Below are 16,151 nucleotides of genomic sequence, written 5' to 3'. Positions count from 1 at the left end.
CTAAAAATTCCTGGAGCCCTGCTCTGTGGGAAGCCTGGGTGAGGCAGCAGCTGGGACTGGGTTGGAGAAGAGGAGGGGCTGTGAAGGGGAGAGGGTGGCAGTGGCTTGGGGCACAGGATCCAATTACACGGCTGTTTCCATACTTAGCCACCTGACAGCCGCCTGGAATACTCACCACCCAGCCACTGCGGCCCCATGGGGCCCAAATTAACTCAAGGGCAGACAAGGGCAGAGCCCAGCAGCACATACATTGGTCTAAGCCCCCTACCTTACATCTCTCACCCTCAAAGGAATGGATTTTGTCTCCTGCCTACCACCTAGCTCTCTCTGCTAGGACTGTCCCTTGCAGCTTCCTAGTCTCAAGCAACAGAACCTCAAAAATCAGAGAAGCTGGGGGATTAGGCCCCCACAGGTCCATCTGAAAGGAGTTCTAAGAAGGCTTTGGGCTGAGCCAGGTGAAGATTGACAAATTATGAAAGGACAAAGTGGGAGAGTCCTAAATTCCAAGGGAGATCCCCAGGGTATACACATACATACACACACACACACACACACACACACACACACACACACAAACACACACAAAGCATCCCCAAGGGGAAGCCAGCCCCAGGAGACTGAGGAACAAGAGAGGTGGCAAAATGATCTGGTGTTCCCTCTACAGCCTATAAATAACCTCCATGCTGTAACCCAAGCCACCACCTCTGCTACACAAAGTGCTGAGATGTCAAAGGAAAACCACAGCACACAAACGCCTGTGCCCCCCTTTTGGTGAAAGCCCCAGACCCTAGCCGAGGCTTTAACCCAACTGGGTCTGATTCGACTTCTGAACTCTCTGCTCAATTACGTTTTCAACCTAAGTCCCCAACCCCATCCCAAATTGACTCCAGCTCTTATTCCACACTATTCCCCAAATAAACCCCCACTTTGCCCAGGAGTTCCCCACCCACCCTCAGTCATGCAAATCCAGGTCTCCAGCAAGAGTTGAAGTCTCCACTCTTTCACCGGGTAGGTTCAACTAAATGATCTCCAGGGTCTCCCCCAACTTGAAGACTGTATTACTTTGACCCATCTCAGAACCTCCTTCAGTCTTATTTTGGGGGTCCTCTTCCCCAGCATCTATCAGCAGACAGCTCTCTGCCTCCTGCCTCAGGCCTCATGCTGGTCCGCAGTTTTCCCTTCATTGCTTCCACTCCATTTGGCCTCCCCTGCGAGCCCCCAACCCCTCTCCAGTTCTTTCCTGGCACCTAGCTTTCTCCACCACCCTGGGTCCAAGGGCAAAGAGAATGGTGACAGCTGTGTGAGACCAGCAAGGAGTACAACTGCCATCAGCCTCCAGAGTAATAAAGGCCTTGTTTTCATCTACTGCCCAGCACCCCCACCCACGTGGTAAAAGTAAAACCTGGGGGAAGCACGAGGGTCGCAATCTGGGTCTTGCCTGCACAAGGAGGGGTGATGGCATACCTGCTTGTCCTGAGAGCAGGAGCGACGCCACAAAGCAGCCGAGCAGGACCAGTGCCCTCATGGTGACTGCCAAGAGAGCCCAGCTGCTCCGCACCTCTATTTATACAGACAGTCCCAGCAGCAGTGGCAGGCAGCAGCAGGGGGAGAAGGGTCACACAGTCACTAGGGCAACTGTGTGGACGTGATGGGGAAGAAGCACAGACCCTGACAGGCTGCACAAAGGCTCGCCATAGCTACTGCTTTCTCAGCTGCCAGGGCTTGGCAGGCAGGGCCTGGGATTTGATTCTCTCCACGCGGAACAGCTCTGGGATCACACAACATGGGTCACCAGGTGGGGGTAATGAAGAGGAAGTGGGGCATTCCTTGGGATTGGGTCTAGGAGTGAGGAACCTAAATCTTCCCATTATTTATACAAACTTGATATAAACTCTGGAACAAATTAATAATCTCTCCCCCTTTTTTTTTTTTTACATGGGCAGGCACCAGGAATCGAACCCGGGTCCTCGGGCATGGCAGGCAAGCACTCTTACCTGCTGAGCCACCGTGGCCCGCCCCAAATTAATAATCTTGACACACGTGTGAAGGCAGAAACTATAGGGCACGCCCAAGGAGATCCCATGTGCTAGCCACTGATAGTGTTTTTAGTCCCTCCCCAAAGGTCAGGAGAGTAAAGCCATAATGATGAGTTCGGGAAAATCTGCTATTAGACTATTTCAAATTATTAGAAATTTTGAATTAGACTGCTAGGAGCTCAACCTTCTCAGGCCTCTGGAAGAGAATTCTGACCACGGGGGAAAGGGAGAACCGGAAGAAACATCTGATGGAGTAACAGAAGTTAGAGGCAGAAGGGACAGAGCTCCATCTCTACTAATGCAGGGGTGCCAGAGCACCTGGTCACCTCTGCAAGTGCTCTTCGAAGCAGTCTTCCTAGGAGCACAAAATGGTCCCTGAGAGCCAGTTTTATGAAGCCAAGGGAAAGCACAGGAATGATTCATGTGGCTGAAGGGAGGGGTTCCGTGAGGGAAGGAAACCACAGATGGTCACAGACACGTCTACTATGTGATAGGCGCTTCAGGTTTTAAAAAAGAGCTTTATTGAGGTATACTGAACATACACAAAGATCACATATTTAAAGTTTACAATCTGGTAAGTTTGTATATATACATATGTATACAACCATGGAACTGTCACTACAATCAAGGTTATGGACATCTTTCTCATCACCAAAAATTTCTTCATGCCCCATTGTAATACTCTCTACCACCCTGCCCTAGGGCAATGTGGTAGTTAGATTCAGTTGTCAACTTGGCCAGGTGAAGGCACCTAGTCCTGCTGTTGTGGACATGAGCCAATGGTATGTGAACCTCATCTGTTGCTGATTTACATCTGCAGTCGGCTAGGAGGCGTAGCCTGCTGCAATGAATGACGTTTGACTTAATTGGATGGTGCTTAAATGAGAGACTCAACGTAGCACAGCCCAAACAGCTCAGCATACCTCATCTCAGCACTTGCAGCTCAGCCCAGGCCTTTGGAGGTGCAGGAAGGAATCACCCCGGGGGAAGTTGTTGGAACCCAGAGACCTGGAGAGAAGGCCAGCAGAGATCATCCTGTGCCTTCCCACGTAAGAAAGAACCTCAGTGGAAAGTTAGCTGCCTTTCCTCTGAAGAATTAACAAAATAAATTTCCTTTTATTAAAAGCCAATCTGTCTCTAGTGTGTTGCATTCTGGCAGCTAGCAAACTAGGACAGGCAACCACTGATACTTTCAGTCACTCACTATACATGAGTGCACATTTCCCAGATGGTGACATGAATGGAATCATACAGTATGTATATTTTATATCTGACTTCTTTCACTCAGCATAATTATCTTGAGATTCCTTCTGATTACTGAGTAGTACTCTGCTGGATGGATAGACCACGATTTGATACCCACTCACCTGTTGATGAACAGATGGGAGATGGGCTGGCTCCAGGCTTTGCTGCTACAAACATTTGTGTACAAGTCTTTATATAGATGTGTACTTCCATTTCTCTTGGGCAAATACCTAACAGTGGAATGCCTGGGTCATATGGTGGGTGTCTTAACTTTTTCCTAAGATGACTGTATCATTTTATATGCACACCAGCAATGTATGAGAGTCCCAGTTAGTTGCTCCACATTTTTAATAGTTATTTTTCATTTTTTAAATAATAGCCATACTAGCAGATGGGAAGTAGTATCTCGTAGTTTTTTTTTTTAATGTTACTTACTTTTTATTTAAAGTATCTTGTATTTGTGATGGATGCTTTCTGGGATTTGCCACACATTTTAATGTTAAAAGTTAAATTATTTTTACATGTATGTAATGTGAATAGTTTTCTCCACACGGAATAATAATTATATAAAGATGACATATCACATGAGTTAAGTGTCTTTTTCAATTGAGAAGTTACAAACTGCCTAGTTACATTTCTCTCCCCAAAATTACAAACTGGTTAGTAATGAATTTTAGCCAACCTAGTCAAAGCTGAGAGGATTAAAAATACAAACACAAGTCCTCAGATCCAAGTAAAGGAGTCTGTTTTAGGGACTAATCAATACTGGTGATGATCCTTGACTCTAGGGACCTGGAAGATACCCTAATAAACCCACTCAGAACATTTACTCCAAATAACATTTTCCCAGTTTTCAACTCATGAAAAGACAATACTTGAATTCTATTTCAAGAAACTTTTTCCAAGTTGCTTTTATTTACAATGCCAACTTTTAAAGTTGCTAAACTGAAGTTAACTAACAGTAAACTAGACAAAATTGCTTTACATAAAGGAAGGCGCCAAACGCCACTGTCTACATGTAGAGAACTCATAATTCAGTTTTATTCCAAACAAAGAAAAAAGAAACTTTTGATCATACTAGAAGAAATTTAGCTATAGGGTGGAATCTGTACTCAAATGACATATGCAATGAGGACAATATTCTAATACCATCAATTTGCTGCTGCATTTGTCTACTGTTTGTTTAATATTAACAATTATAAACAGAGCAGTGCAACTAGTATTTGGAATAATCCTTACAGTGTTACAGTGTCAGGCATAACACTTCACTTCTCTACACATCACTGGTTCTCTTTGCATACCTGGGCTTCCTCCTCTTCAGTAAAGTCATTTTTTTATATTGAAGGTCTTGCCAATCTCCTCAGGATTTTCCTCTTGATCATACTGGCAACAGTCTTGCATGTAACATCAAGCAAACTCTTGAGGTCTAAGTAGTTTGCAGCCAGAACAAATGCAAAAAATGTTCCTTTGTGCCATGCACTCTCCCACCCCCCACTGCCGCCAAAAAAAAAGTGTTCCCTGGTCAATTTTCAGGAATTCTTGGTCCCAGACAGGATATCGTCTGTTCGCTTTTCTTTGCTCTCATCATGCTCAGTAGGAGGAGGGTCATCACCACTGAATGATTTTTCTTGATATTGCTGCATTAACATTTGGTAGAGAAACTAGGTCATCATCTCCTTCATCATCTATTTCCAAATCTTCTAACATCATCTTTATAGTCACAGTTTGGCAATTTCTACATCTACTTCAAATATCCCTCAATAAGAATAGTGCAGCTTAATTGAAGGCATAGTGTCTTGTCTCAAGGAGATGGTGGGCCAGAGGCTGATGACAGCTGGACAGCATCAGCACACTAAGAAGGAAAAGGCAGAGAACAAGGCCATTTTGTTTTAATTTGCAGTTCCCTAATGGCTAATGAGGTTGTGGTGGTTTGAAGCTGTTATATCCTACAGAAAAGGCCATGTTCTTTTAATCTATTCCTGTGGGTGCAAGCCTATTGCAGGTGGGACCTTTTGGTTATATTATTTCAGTTGAGATGGTGGCCCAACCCATTCAAGGTGGGTCTTAATCCTTTTACTGGAGGGTCCTTTATGAGAGGATAAAATACACGCAGAGAGAACCAAGAGAGGCTCATAGAAAGAAAGGCCTGGAGAAACTGAGAGGAACCACAGAAACCAGAAGTGGAATGCAAGGAAACCCAGGAGCTAAGGACCAGCAAATGCCAGCCATGTGCCTTCCCATATAACAGAGGTGTCCCAGATGCCAGGAGCCTGTCTTCAGAGTTCAGGTATCATCCTCCTGATGCCTTGAGTTGAACATTTTCATGGCCTAAGAATCGTTAATTGTAAGTTAATAAATCTGCATTGTAAAAGTCAACCCATTTCTGATATATTGCATTCCAGCAGCTTTAGCAAACCGAAATAGATGTTAACCATCTTTTCCTGTACTTATTCCATGAGCTATCTGTTCAAATCTTCTTCTACAGGTTTGTTTTACTAAGTTTTGAGAGCTCATTAAAGATTATGGATAAAAGTTCTTTATCAGATATGGGATTTGCAAATATTTTCTCGCAAGTCTGTGCCTGTCTTTCCATTCTCTAACAGTATTTTCTGCAGGGTAGAAGTTTTAAACTTTAATAAAATCCAACATCAGTTTTTTCTCTCATGGAGCATGCTTCTGCTATTCTATCTAAAAATTCACTGCCAAACCCAAGGTCACCTAGACTTTCTCCTATGTTTTCTTTTAGAATGTGATGGTTTTGCCTTTTTACCTTTAGGTCTATAATCCGTTTTTAGTTAGTTTTTGTGAGAGGAGTAAGATCTGGTTCCATACTCATTTTTTGACATACAGACGCCCAAGTATTCCATTTGTTGAAAAAACTACCCTTTCTCCATTGAACTGCCTTTCCTCCTTTGTCAAAGACCAATTGACTATATTTATGTGGGTCTACTTCTGAGCTCTTTGTTCTGTTCCATTGATCTATGTGTCTATTCTTTTTGCTGACACAACACTATTTTGATTAATGTATCTTTAGAGTAAATCTTGCAATTGGATAGTGCTGGTACTCCAACTCTGTTCTTCAATATTGTGTTGGCTATTCTTGATCTTTCACCTTTCCAAATATCAGTCTGTTGATATAGAGAAAGCTTGCTGGAAGTTTGATTCTATAGATAAAATTGAGAAAACCTGACATCTTAACTATACTGAGTCTTTCAAGCTTTGAAAATGAAATAATTCCATTTATTTAGATAGCCTTTGATTTCTTTCATCAGAGTTTTGCTATTTGCCACATATAGATCTTATATTTTATTAATTTATTCCTAAATGTTTCTTTATTTTCTTTCTTTTTCTGGTGCTACTGTAAATGAAAGTGTAACAATGTCTTGCAAGGAACAGAAATCCTTAATTTTTATAAAGCCCAATTTGTCAATTTGTTCTTTTATGAACTATGCTTTTGGTATCATATCTAAAAACTCCTTGCATAATCCAAGGTCACCAATATTTTCTCCTTTGTTTTCTTCTAGAAATGTCATAGTTTTAGGTTTTATATTTAGGTCTATGATCCACTTTGAGCTAATTTTTACATATGTTGCAAGATATGATCTGAACTTTGTTTTTGTTTGTTTTTAACAAATGGACACCCCATTGTTTCAGCACCATTTATTCAAAAGACTATCCTTTCACCCAGTGAAATGCCTTTATACTTCTATTGAAAATTGATTGATCATATACATATGAATCTATTTCTGGACGCTCTATTCTGTGCCATTGATCTGTGTGTTTTTCCTTTTGCTAACAGCACACTGTCTTAATCACTATGGCTTCCTAACAATTTGAAACCAGGTACTGTGAGATTTTCTTTTTCAAAACTTTTAATTGTTCTAGTTCTTTTACATACAAATATGAACTTTAGCATTTTATTACTCAGGGTTCTGTGGAGAAATAGAACCAAATGGAGGTATCTGTAAATATGAGATTTTATAAAAGTGTTTCATGCAAATGTGGAGAAGCACGAGCCCAAATTCCATAAGGCAAACTGTGGGCAGCAAAAGTGATGAAGGTCTAAAATGAATTCCCTGGAGAGGCTGCCTGCCTGGAAGTAGAGAAGAAAGTTCTCTCTTCTGACTGTTAAAGTTACCACCTCTCCCAGTCAGTCTTCAACCAAATTAAATACAATTGATTGGAGTATCTTATTATGGATGACACTCCTCTTACTTGATTGTAGATGTAATCAGACATAGATACAATCAACTGACTGATGATTTAAGTGCATGAAATATCCTCACAGTAGTGGTTAGGCCAGTATTTACTTGACCAGACAACTGGGTACCATTTACCCGGCCAAGGTGACACATGAACCTAACCATTACAGTCCACCCCTTGTCAACTTGGCAGCTGTACACATCACCTTAAACCATACTTAACCTCTAAACAGAAAATAACAGACTGTTTTTTTTTTTTGCCTAACAATACTCAACTGTCCCACATATAAACGCAAATGCACTAAATCTCTCCAGAACAGAGAGCAGGTCCTTGGGTAACATTCACTCTTAAATGTGATATCCTATACCTTAAATACTATGACATGAACAATACAACTTATGTCATATAAGGGGATAAGACAGTATATAAGGCTTTATATACAAACATACTCATAGCAAAGCAAGGAAGAAACATTCATACCATTACAGTCCTCATTTCTGTAATTGGTCACGTGGTTATAGTTGATATAATTCACTACCTTCTTCTACTGCCCATTCTAAGTTCCCTTTACCTTCAGCAAGCACTTCAGCTGGATATGGTTCATTGCCTGGTGGGATGACCCAAACCGTCATTCCTGAAGTTTCTTGCCTGAATTGGGTTGTGGCAGTTTTCCATTGACTTTAATCACAGGACACGGCAGTACTAAGATGATGCCCTAACGGCAGGAAAACTCTTCTTTACCTCCACTGTATAGCTGCAGTCCTATTTGCCCTTCACAGTGAGGCTCAATCATCCAGCCAGTACAGTAATCCCCTTCCTTGCTTGTTGATTCAAAGATATGAGAAGCCAAAAGTGGCCAGGTAGCAGTCTTAACTTCCAGTTCAATGAAATCATGCTTGGGTCTCCTGGTAGGAGACTCTTTCTTTTGGAACCAAGACCTGTAGACCAGCAGAGCTTAAGGTTGCAGGAACAGGAAGCAAAAATTTTTCTAGCAGATCACTAGGGGTAACAGTGAGTGGTGCCTCTCTCATTTTCACCCCCTTGATTCCTGGACCAGTGAATCCTGGCTATGAGAGAAACCACAGAGTGGACACTGATTCAGAGCATACACAGCCTCCTAGAGAACAGTGCCTCAACCTTGTAAGGTACTGCCACCTAGTTGGCACTCTAACTGGATCTTCAAAAGGCCATTCTAATGTTCTATCAACCCATCTGCCTCTGGATAATGAAAAACATGGTAAGACCAGATAATTCCATGAGCATGTGCCTATTCCTGCACTTCATTTGTTGTAAAGTGAGATCCTTGATCAGAAGCAACACTGTGTTGAAAACCATGATGGTGGATAAGGTATTCTGTAAAAGTCTTCAAATCGTAGTTTTGGCAGAAGCACTGTATGCAGGGAAGGCAAACCTATTACTGGAGTTTGTGTCTATGCCGGTTAGAACAAATCGTTGCCTTTTTCATCATGGAAGTGGTCCAATGTAATCAACCTGCCACCAGGTAGTAGGCTGATCACTTCAGGGAAGGGTGCCCCATCAGGGACTAAGTGTGGGTTTCTGCTACCAGCAGATTGGGCACTCAGCAGTGGCTGCAGCCAGGTTGGCCTTGGTGAGTGGAAGTACATGTTGCTAAGCCCATGCATAACCTCCATCCCTACCACCATGACCATTAGGCAATGACAGGAGTGGCTGGGGAAAGAGGCTGACTGTTATCTACAGAATGGATCATCATATTCACTTGATTACTAAAACTTTCCTCTGGTGAGCACTCACACAGGACACAAATTATCTTCAGGTTTTTGACCACTCGGAAAGGTCTATCCACATACCTCTTCCCCAGGCCTCTATGTCACCAATTTTCCAGTCTTGCTCCTTCCAAGTCCCTGACCATCCAGCCAAACCAATAGCAACTCTCAGTATACAAACACATCTCTGGTGAGTTCTCCTTCCAAGCAAAATGAAGAATAAGTACACTGCTCAAAGGTCTGCCCAGTGGGAAGATTTCCTATCATGACTGTCCTTCACAGACATCTTAGAAAGGGCTACAGTGCTGCGGCTGTCCACTTTTGGGTGGTACCTGTACATCACGCAGAACCATCTGTAAACCAGGCCCAACTTTTCTCTTCCTCAGTCAACTGACTGTAAGGAATTTCCCAAAAGGTCATAGCTCTGCTCTGGGAAAAAGGTAATGTGGCAGAGTGGGAGCCATGGGCCACTTCCTCATGTAAATCATTTGTGCCTTCAGGAACCACTTGAGGCCTCTCTCATATATGCCATTCCCACTTTATGATGTAGTGCTGCTGTGCATGCCCAACTTTATGGATTGGCGGGTCAGACAACACCCAGCTTATGATAGGCAACTCAGGTTTCATGGTAACTTGGCAGCCCCTGGTTAAGCATTCAGTCTCTACTAAGGCCAAGCAGCAGGCCAAAAGTTGTTCTTATAAGGAAAGTATTATCTACAGAGGATGCCAAGGCTTTACTCCAAAATCCTAAGAGTCTGTGCTGTGATTTTCCTATAAGTTCCAACCAAAGGCTCCACAAAGAATCTCTATATGTCAATGACACTTCCAGCACTATTGGATATGCTGGATCATATAGCCCAAGAGGCAAAATAGTTTGCACAGCAGACTGGACCTGTCGCAGAGCCTCCGCTTGCTCTGTTCCCCACTCAAAACTAGCATCTTTTTTGGTCACTCAGTAAACAGGCCAAAGTAGCACACTCAAATGAGGAAGATGTTGTCTCCAAAATCAAAAGAGACCAGCCAGGTTGTGTCTCTTTTTTGGCCATAGGAGGGGCCAGATACAACCGTTTATCCTTCCCCTTAGAAGGGATATCTCGGCATGCCCCACACTACTGGGCTGCTAGAAATTTCACTGAGGTGGAAGGCCCCTGTATTTTTCTTGGATTTACCTTCCATCCTAAGACATGCAAATGCCTTACCAATAAGTCTAGAGTAGTTGCTACTTCTTGCTCATCAGGGCCTATCAATATGCCATCAACAACATAATGAACCAGTGCAATGTCTTGGGGGAGGGAGAAATGAGCAAGGTCCCTGTAGACAAGATTATGACATAGGGCTGGAAAGCTGATATAATGCTGGGTAGGACAGTGAAGGTATACTGCTTGTCTTGCCAGTAAAAAACAAACTGTTTCTGGTAGTCTTACTAACAGCCATTGAGAAAACAGCATTTGCCAGATCAATAGCTGTATACCAGGTACCAGGGGATGTACTGACAGGCTCAAGCAATACCACATCTGGAACAGCAGCTACAACTGGCTAAGTTTACAATAATCCACTGTCATTCCTCTAAAATCCATCTGTTTTTTGCACAGGCCAAACAGGAGAGTTGAATGGGGATGTTGTGGGAATCACCACCCCTGCATCCTTCAAGTCCTTAAGAGTGGCATTAATCTCTGCAATCCCTCCAGAAATCCAGTATTGTTTTTGATTTACTATTCTGCTAGGTAGGGGCAGTTCTAGAGGCTTTCACTTGGCCTTTTCTACCATAACAGCCCTCACTCGATGAGTTAGGGAATTTATATGGAGAGTCTTCCAATTATTGAATATGTCTATTCCAATTATGCATTCTGGAACTGGGAAAATAGCCACAAAATAGGTCTGGGGACCTACTGGACCCACTGTGAGATGGACCTGAGCTAAAATTCCATCAATCACCTGACCACCATAAGCCCTTATTCTGACTAGTGAACCAGAGTGACATTTTGAGTCTCCTGGAATTAATGTCACCTCTGAACCAGTGTCTAATAATCCCTAAAATATCCGATCACTTTCTTTTCCCCAATGCACACCCTGGTTAAAGGCCATAGGTCTCCTTGGGTAAGGCTGGGAGAAAGATTAACAGTATGTGTTTTTGGAAGTATAAAGGGTCCTTCCCCAAGGGTACCTGGCCTCCCCCTCATTCAAAGGTCACAAGTCTAGGAATTGGTTAAGGAGCCAGGACTTTCTGTTTCTGTAATTCAAGTTAAACCTACAGCTCTTCTGCTTATACAGATTGAACAAGAATTTTGTAGATTGCCCCTCTATTTCTCTAGGTACCCCATGATCTACTAGCCAACACCATAGGTATCTGCAAGTGAGATTATTTTGACTACTCCTTTGATTCTCCCATCCATTATGGTAGCCACACCCACCTTGTCTTTGGTGATTAACTGCTGCCACGTGGCTTCTGCCAACTTGGGATCCAATCATCCCTATTGTGTTTTAAGGATTTCTGCTCAGTAACAGCAGTTCCCACAGTAAAATCTGACCTACATACAACGGAAACTACAGAGCTCTTCAGGGATAAAGTAGGTAGTCTCAGAAATTTATTTCTCAAAGTCCTGGTAAAAGGTGTGTCCTCTGGACATTGCTGGGGGGTGTGAGCAGCTCTTCCATGATAAATCCACTCAGCCCGTCTCTGTAAGCCTTTCAATCCCCTCATCTTAACTATACTACAGCAGTTCTGGCATACTGATCTCAGGTAATGTTGGCCACCTTTCGACCCATGTTTCAGCCAACTACCCTAACTGTTAATGCCCTTTGTAACCCCTGAAGCTATAACACTGAATGGAAAATCTCTCCTTAGTGGACCCCTATCAGTAAATTCAACCTGATCCAGTTTTATATTCCTTCCACCATTATCCCACACCCTTAGCATCCATTCCCACACATATTTCTGATTTCTATCTATATAAATTGGAAAACTCATGCAGTTCTTTTGGAGTATAGTGTACTTCCTTATTGGTCACTCTTTGTACCTCACCTTTCGGGGCCTGCTGGGACTTTAGTCTAGTTATAGGTCTTGAAGAAAACGGGGGTGGGTCCTGAAAAGAATTAGGAGTGTCTTCCAAGCCAATCACCTGAGGGCATTCCATTGCAGTTTTTTCTAGTGAAACAGGGTTAACCTCTCCAGAAAGAGGAGTGAGGGCTGTTTTCCCAGGGGAGAACCAAATGGTGGTATTTTGCATACTATATTGCCAACTAATCCCATGGACTGCCAGTGTCATCTTGAATACTGGAAATAGAGTCATCAGTGCTTTGAATCTAATCAGAGTAGAAAACCAATGGCAAAAACCCATTTTTAAGATTCTGTTTCTCAAGAACCACCCCACTTCTGGTACCAAAGCTGTATTAGATTCTCTAGAGAAAAAGAACCAACAGGATATCTGCAAATAACAGATTTTATAAAAGTATCTCATGCAATTGTGGAGATAGACAAGACCAAATTCCATAGGGCAGGCTGCACACTGGCAACAATGGAGATCTTCTGTGAATTCCCAGAAGAAACTAGCTGGCTGAAGTAGAGAGGAAAATTTTCTCTTCTGAACTGAAGTCATCAGCTCTCCCTTAAAAGTCTTCAACTGAATTAAATACAACTGATTGGATTCTCTCATTGTGAAAGACACTCCCCTTAACTGATTGTAAATGTAATCAGCCATAAATGCAAATAACTGGCCAATGATTAAGTGCACGAAATTGAAAGGTTTGGGAGGCGAAAGAGAGAAAAGGCAGACAAAGAAACCTTAGAGTGAGGAGGTTTATTCCTGCGCTCCTGGGCGGAGCTCACAGAACCCAAGGCAGGGGCTGGTGAGTCCGTGCCTGGGTCTTTTTTTTTTTTTTTTTTAATTAACGGAAAAAAAGAAATTAACCCAACATTCAGAAATCATACCATTCTACATATGCAATCATAATTCTTAACATCATCACATAGATGCATGATCATCGTTTCTTAGTACATTTGCATCGGTTTAGAAGAACTAGCAACACAACAGAAAAAGATATAGAATGTTAATATAGAGAAAAAAATAAAAGTAATAATAGTAAAAACAAAACAAAACAAAAACCTATAGCCCGGATGCAGCTTCATTCAGTGTTTTAAGATGATTACTTTACAATTAGGTATTATTGTGCTGTCCATTTTTGAGTTTTTGTATCTAGTCCTGTTGCACAGTCTGTATCCCATCAACTCCAATTACCCATTATCTTACCCTGTTTCTAACTACGTGCCTGGGTCTTGATGCGGGTGGTTTTTAAGCAAGGGAATCACGTGATATCTTGCAAGGGTCTTATCACAACGGCTCATCTCCTTGTTCCAGGAACTGCTTCTGCTTGTGTCTGGAAGGGGTGGCACATTTTGTACAACTCAATCACGGTGACCTTCCCTGTTCTCCCGACCTAACAGAACTGTCCTTGTAGTAATGGTCATGCCAGTGATTGCTGGACTAGACAAGGGGGCACCATCATCTGGCCAAGTTGACACATGAACCTAACCATCACAGAACTGGTCTGTCAATTTTTTTCTTAAGTCCTCTTGGAATTCAGGATTAAACTGCATCTGTAGACCAATTTGGAGATAACTGACAAGTTACCTATTTTAATTCTTCTAATCCACACACATGGCTGGGGAAAGCTTTCATTGTGAGGGGAAGAGGAGGCAGCTGGTCATGGCAGAGAAAAGGAACTAAAAATAAATTAAACATCTACCATGTACTAGGTACTTTTCATGTAATAAAAAGTGGATATTATCATAGCCATTTCATAATGAGGAAACTGAGGATCAGAGAGGTAAAGTAACTTGCTCAGTATCACATAACTAGGAATGGAGTATATCAATTTGAAATCCGTATCTAACACATAATCCCATGACTTTTCCCATAAATCCAAGTTAATGCCACTAGGGAAAGAAAAGAATTTATATGTGAGGGAAAGCGAGTTGAGGGCTGTGAGTGTGAAGACTATAGAAAGGGTATGGGCTGAAGAGTGAAAGAAAGCCACAAGAACTCAAAACTCAGGCAGCAAGGGAAAGTGTGACCCCAACACTGCTGAAAAGGTTAAATGTATTTGATTTAAAGAAACTCTGTTTGGAAACAAGGAAGATGAAAAAGGAGAACAGACACAACTGAAGATACTCTCAGGTCACAAATGCTTAAACAGCTTTCATTTAGTCCTAGGCAATCTCCATACTGGTTTTATACCATATCACCCACCACAGCCTTCCCAACCCAAGAACCTCCCCTTTCCCCAGCTCCGCCTTTAGACAGAAGTTGCCACAGCCCTGGACCTCAGGATCCTCATCCCCATTTTCAGAAGCCATGAAGCCCCAGGCACACCTGCTCCAGACTGTCTCAGGCTAACATTCCTCAGATGAATGTGAAGACAACAAGTGCAAGAGAAACAAGAGGTGATCTTCAGGAGAGTAACAAATGTTCTCCTGCTTTCAGGTGCTACTTCCAGTGCCCTGGAGCAGGGGTCAACAAATGTTTCTATGAAGAGCCAGGTGTCAACATTTTAGGCTTTGTGGCCCACAGGTAACTAATCAACTTCAGTGGTAGTGTGAAGGCAGCCATGGATTATAGCAAATGATTGGATGTGGCTATGTCCCAATAAGACTTTATTTATAAAAACAGGCTGTGGGGCGGGCCGCGGTGGCTCAGCGGGCAAGAGTGCTTGCCTGCCGTGCCGGAGGACCCCGGTTCGATTCCCGGCCCCAGCCCATGTAAAAAACAAACAAACAAACAAAATATAATAAAACAAGAAAATGTCTAAAAATGTTTCCCTTTCTTCCTCCCTTCCTTTCTTCCATCCTTCCTTCCTTCTCTGTCTTTAAAAAAAAAAAAAAAAAAAACAGGCTGTGGGAAATCCTAGAATTAGCTAGGACTCAGCATCAATGGATTGAGAAAACCTTTTTGACTGGAAAAGGGAAGAGAGAAATGAGACAAAACAAAGCGTCAGTGGCTGAGAGATTTCAAAAAGAGTCAAGAGATTATTCTGGAGGTTATTCTCATGCATTATATAGATATCCCTTTTTAGTTTATGGTGTATCAGAGAGGCTAGAGGGAAGAACCTGAAACCGTAGACCTGTGTTCCAGTAGCCATGCTTCTTTAAAATGATCGTATAATGATATAGCTTTCACAGTGACTGCGTGATTGAGAAAACCTTGTCATGATGCTCTTTTTATCTATGGTATGGACAGATGAGTAAAAAATATGGATTAAAAATAAATAAATAATGGGGGAAACAAATGTTAAATTGGGCAGAGGGAAATACTAGGTGTCAATGAGAGGGAGGAGTAAGGGGTATTTATGTATGAGTTTTTTCTTTTTATTTCTTTTTCTGGAGTTATGTAAATGTTCTGAGAAATGATCATAGTGATAAATATACAACTATGTGATGATGTTGTGAGCCACTGAATGCACACCAAGTATGCAATAATCATACATTAAGAATGTCCGTGTTGTATGTTGATTGCTTTTATTAATAAAAATTTTTAAAAAAACAGATTGTGGGCAGGATTTGAGCTATAGCTTGAGGATCCCTGTTCAAACTCTAGAAGAGCTGGTGAAGAATTTTGTAAAATAGAAAACCCTCTGGAAAAGTAAAGGTGCTTTACAAATATAGGTTTTCCTTTATCTGGCTGCTGCAAGTCTGGAAGGGATGGAACTGGAGCAGCATCTTGGGGGCAATTATCTTGGGACAAAAGGTTTGTGGCAGGGGCTGCTGTGGATTTGCATCTAAGAGCCATATACCCTGTGCCAATTTGAATCTGTTGTGTATCCCAAAAAAGCCATGTTCTGTAATCTTCATTCAGTACTGCTGGGTAGTATCATTTTTACTGTTTCCATGGAGATGTGACACACCCAACTGTGGGTGGTAACTTTTGAT

General features: G+C 42.2%; 1 protein-coding gene and 1 pseudogene across 4 annotated transcripts in view; both read right to left on the bottom strand.

Moving 5' to 3' along the window:
* SRL (sarcalumenin) overlaps window positions 1-16,151 on the bottom strand; it is a 64,967-nt gene that overhangs the window by 41,183 nt on the left and 7,633 nt on the right. The window contains exon 1 of one of the 4 annotated variants that reach the window (XM_077141965.1): window positions 1,465-1,636. The exons of 2 other annotated variants lie outside the window; for them this stretch is intronic. In XM_077141965.1, the coding sequence (XP_076998080.1) occupies window positions 1,465-1,525 (61 nt within the window). In that variant the 5' untranslated portion in view covers window positions 1,526-1,636. Of the gene's footprint in view, window positions 1-1,464; window positions 1,637-16,151 lie in introns of those variants that run through there. One more of the 4 variants, XM_077141967.1, reaches the window with a different exon arrangement.
* LOC143667589 (S-phase kinase-associated protein 1-like) lies at window positions 2,108-14,895 on the bottom strand (annotated as a pseudogene).

Source organism: Tamandua tetradactyla, chromosome 23 (genome assembly GCF_023851605.1).
Source record: "Tamandua tetradactyla isolate mTamTet1 chromosome 23, mTamTet1.pri, whole genome shotgun sequence".
In the NCBI taxonomy this organism is placed as follows: Eukaryota; Metazoa; Chordata; class Mammalia; order Pilosa; family Myrmecophagidae; genus Tamandua; species Tamandua tetradactyla.
Note: the sequence above shows the minus strand (reverse complement) of the source record. Positions and strands in the feature narration are given on the sequence as shown.